The following is a 4,101-nucleotide window of genomic DNA, read 5'->3' on the forward strand; positions in this document are numbered from 1 at the left end:
TCTGCTGTCTGATATTACTGTGGTTTGATAGGTGCAGCAATTTGTTAGTAACTTCATTAGTTTTTGATATTTAGATACTATGGTGATGGTTTATCCTCTCTGTTATATGAATATTATGGCGATGGTTTCTTAATGTTTTTGTAATGGGTTTATTGGCTTCAGATTAGTACATGTATTAGGGGTTTATATCTTGCACTTATGGAACTCAGCTCCTCATAATATGCCCTGTTTTATACTCTATTCCTGATATGAAATAAAATAAAATTCATGTTCTTAATTCGGATTTTAATTATTTGATAAAATGTTTGAATAACAGTACGTACATTTTTAACTGTTGAATTGATTTACAACTACTTTGATAAATGTTTAATTGGAGAACATGAAATTATCATATGTAATCTTGGTGAGTATCTCATTTTCCATAGATTTGGCATAGATCTATCATTGGCATTGGATTTGTGCTTAAAAATAAAACTACAATTAGTTTGGTCCCCCAATCAGTTCAGCATTGGACAAAACGTGACTGGCTGTTGATCAGCAACCCCAATGATGATAATTTACGTTGTCACAAAATTGAAATTAAGCCCTTAGTTTCACGCTGTATTTGTAACTCCCAAAGAGGAAAATGAATCTTACTAAGCTTCCCATGATTTGCAGAGTACTTTAAGGAGAAAGTAATATACATTGAGGTTTAGAAAGCCCAGATCTCCTAAGTATCCTCAAGACCATATAGAAAAAGATTGTGGGTAGGCAAGCATCTAACTTTATAAATGTTCAGAATGCACGTAAAGAATTGCAATCGGAAATAAAGTCAAGAAATCAACAAATTCTTGTGGTATTGGATGACATTTGGTCGAAGCTGGACCTGAAAAAACTGCTGTTTAAGGAATAGAAATACAAGACTCTAGTAATCACCAGAGATAAAGAAGTCACCCCAAATGAACCTGGTTATGAGACACGCGTTTATGAGCTACCGTTGTTACAAAAGGAGCATGCTCTGTCACTTTTTTGCTACCATGCCTTTGGCATAGCTTCCATTCCAATTGGTTTTGATAAAGAACTGGTCGAAAAGATAGCCTCCTCACCTGTTCTTCATTTACTTGTTCTCTTCAACTGTATTCTCCGGGTCTGGATTCTTCATGATTGCTTGTATTTATGTGCAGGTTCAACAACAGTGTAATAGTCTGCCACTAGCTCTTACAGTAATTGGTAGCTCTCTCTATGGTAAATCCGAATGTGATTGGGAATGAGCTGAGAAAAGGCTTTCAGCAAGAGAACCTTTCAATGATAATCAAAAGGATAACATTCTCAATAAATTGAAAACAAGCATCGATGAGCTGAAGGACAAAGAAAAGCAGTGCTTCTTGGACCTGGGTGCATTCCCACAAAGAAAAACCATTCCTGCAAAGGCATTGCTAGATATTTGGGTTTATGTTCGTGAAATGAAGTCGAGTGAAGCCAAGATGCTTTTATGGAAGTTTGCAGATCGCCATCTTTTGGATTTGAAGAAGAATACCGGGTAAGGAGCATTGCTACTCATAGCAAACAGCTTTCTATCTTCATTATGTCTGTTGTGTTTGATACAAAATTCGCTTGATGGTAGGAGTTCTGAGAAGAACTTAGAAGTGAAAAGTTTGGCCTCATCATATAGAAGCTCAAAACTTCTTGAACGGTTTAGGTGTAAATTTATTTTAAGATTTGGGAGTTTAGTATTGTTGAATTGCACAGAAAGTTGGACTTCAACTTGAATGGAAGAACAGACCTTCATTTGGAGGAAAGCAAGTAGAATCCTTCTTATCTTTCACATGATTTGTTATATTTTTATACCTTCTTTGTAGCTGAAATCTGTTGTGATATATTAAATTTTTATTTTCAATTCAATTTTCTATTTTCTGGTATCATAATTTCTTAGTAACATGTTTCCCTAACTTGTCATGCCAGCACCCAAGAGATCACAGATGACTGCATCGATGTATATTCCTTTTCCCAACATTATGTAATGAGAGATATGGATAAATATTCATTTTCCCAACATGATGTAATGAGAGATTTGGCCCTGTATTTGGCAAATCATGATAATAATATTTATCGTAGAAGGCTGTATATGCCTAAAATGAAAGATCAGTTGCCCTCCGACTGGGAAGTTCTTTCATCTAAAGCCCACACTGTTTCCATTCACACAGGTAACTGCTACAGCTGGTCTTTTAGATTGTCCTTCAAGTTTGCCTATGATTTTGCTTCCTACGCCAAAATTAATCTTAGTATAGCTTTGACTTTCGTGTTTTTTGGGAATGTTTAGGGGCAATGAAGGACACAGACTGGCCTCAAATGGAGTTCCCTAAGGTGAAAGCTTTGGTTTTATATTTCATTGCAAGTGAATATTGCATTCCAACGTTTTTGCACACAATGAAAAATCTCAAGGTTCTGATAATCCATAATGCTGATGGAGCAAAACGAAGCAAGCTCAGTGGTGTGGCTGGTTTCCAAGAACTTTCTCAACTTAAAACTCTGCATCTTGAAAGGCTGATAGTTCCTGAGGAGTGGAAGGTCTCTGAGAGTTTGAAAAAAAATATATATGAGTCTATGCGAGGGCCTTGGTAGGGATAAAACGTTCAACTTTCCTGGGCTTCTGGAATTTAATGTGAGCTACTGCATTGATCTTGAAGAGTTGCCAGCAGGACTCTGTTCTTCAAATTCCCTGAAAAAGTTGTCAGTTACTCATTGCCATCGCCTTGCAAAGCTACCTGATGAGATGGATAAGCTTCTATCACTTAAGAAAATAACATTGTTTGAGTCACCAGGCTTGACAGCACTGCCGTCCTCCATCTGCCATCTGAAAAAATTAAAATTCCTTGACATCTCGTCGTGCATATGCCTGAAGGTGAACAAGTGGAGACGCTGTGAACTGAAGGATACTCTTCAAAGAGTAGCCAAAATGTCCTCTCTTAAACGCGTGATTTGTGATAAGAAGAATGAGCAGCTGTTCAAAAGCACCTCCAGGACTGACCTTAAAGTTCATACTGTGGTGGAGCAAGAAGGTAATTTGGATTGGCTGTATTTGAAGACTTTGAATGGACGAAATTAGAGTTTTGATGCGTACACCAAACAACGTTTTGGAGGCTCTTAGTTGTGTACGCTTCTTTTTTATGCTGTGTGTTGAATGCTATTAGCTGTCTAGGCTTTCCTAGAATAGTATAGAATAAGAAATTTTGGACAGCTAGGATAATAGACTTTTATCATTTTAGATTTATTAATTTGTAATTGTGAAGCTTGATGTTGAGCTCCCCTGTTTTTCTTTATCTTTTTTTTCTTCAAATTAAATCTACACAGTAATAGTAATAATGTATCTTATTGTTTAGTTTAAATATCACTTTGCATTTTAAAATAACACATTTTTTTTTATGAAATTAGAATTTTGATACATATGTGATATGATATATTGTGCATACATTGGTATAAGTTATGGTGGTGTTGTTTTTTCCATTAAGATTCAAACTCTCCTAGAGTAATTATACATTCTAGTATATTCATTCAAATTATACATTTATTAAATCATTCAAATACCTTTTCCTACGTCTTTTCTTATTCATGAAATTTGACTATTTTCATCTTTGATAATTTTCACTTGGTGATCACAGATTTGACCTTCAAAATTTTAAAACTTGAATTCAAATCTTTGTACCTATTCCTTTTGATCATATGATTATAGATTTAGTATCTAAAATTTTAAAATTCAAATTTAAATATTGACCAACTTTGTCCATAAAAAGGTAGTTGCTTGTGATTAAAATGGTAGGCTTGACTCAGTAGTGACACTCCCACTAGGTACTTAGACAAACCATTTTGCTAAGGCAAACATAGCTTACCTTGGGCTCCAACTTGCTTTCCGGGGAGATCATAAGGTATGGATCGAAAGTGACTCCTTAAACATGATTAATTGTCTAATTAATCACACATATTTTTTAGGAAGGTAATCAGCTTGCAGACTATGGGGCTAACTTGGGTTTGGGTTATGAGAAAATCAAATGGTGGAGGGAAGGGGAAACTCTCCCAATGCAGTTGTATGAACTGGCACGAAAGGATGTTGCAGGTCTTGTGGAT

General features: G+C 35.6%; 1 protein-coding gene across 1 annotated transcript; it reads left to right on the plus strand.

The window, feature by feature from the left end:
- The first annotated feature begins 2,041 nt into the window (after nucleotides 1–2,041).
- Nucleotides 2,042–3,085, plus strand: LOC131060239 (probable disease resistance protein At4g33300). The gene is made up of 3 exons (XM_057993413.1): nucleotides 2,042–2,183; nucleotides 2,300–2,547; nucleotides 2,591–3,085. Exons 1-3 carry the CDS (start codon nucleotides 2,042–2,044, stop codon nucleotides 3,083–3,085), a joined length of 885 nt encoding a protein of 294 aa, XP_057849396.1.
- Nucleotides 3,086–4,101: the final 1,016 nt, after the last annotated feature.

The sequence above is a fragment of the Cryptomeria japonica genome, chromosome 9, assembly GCF_030272615.1.
Source record: "Cryptomeria japonica chromosome 9, Sugi_1.0, whole genome shotgun sequence".
NCBI lineage: Eukaryota > Viridiplantae > Streptophyta > Pinopsida > Cupressales > Cupressaceae > Cryptomeria > Cryptomeria japonica.

Excerpts from the sequence above, each read along its gene's own strand:
- LOC131060239 (XM_057993413.1), top strand. The coding sequence starts at position 2,042 with ATGAGAGATTTGGCCCTGTATTTGGCAAATCATGATAATAATATTTAT. Across the intron at positions 2,184-2,299 it reads CACTGTTTCCATTCACACAG|GGGCAATGAAGGACACAGAC; the intron begins GTAACTGCTACA and ends GGGAATGTTTAG. Across the intron at positions 2,548-2,590 it reads TAGTTCCTGAGGAGTGGAAG|GGCCTTGGTAGGGATAAAAC; the intron begins GTCTCTGAGAGT and ends AGTCTATGCGAG.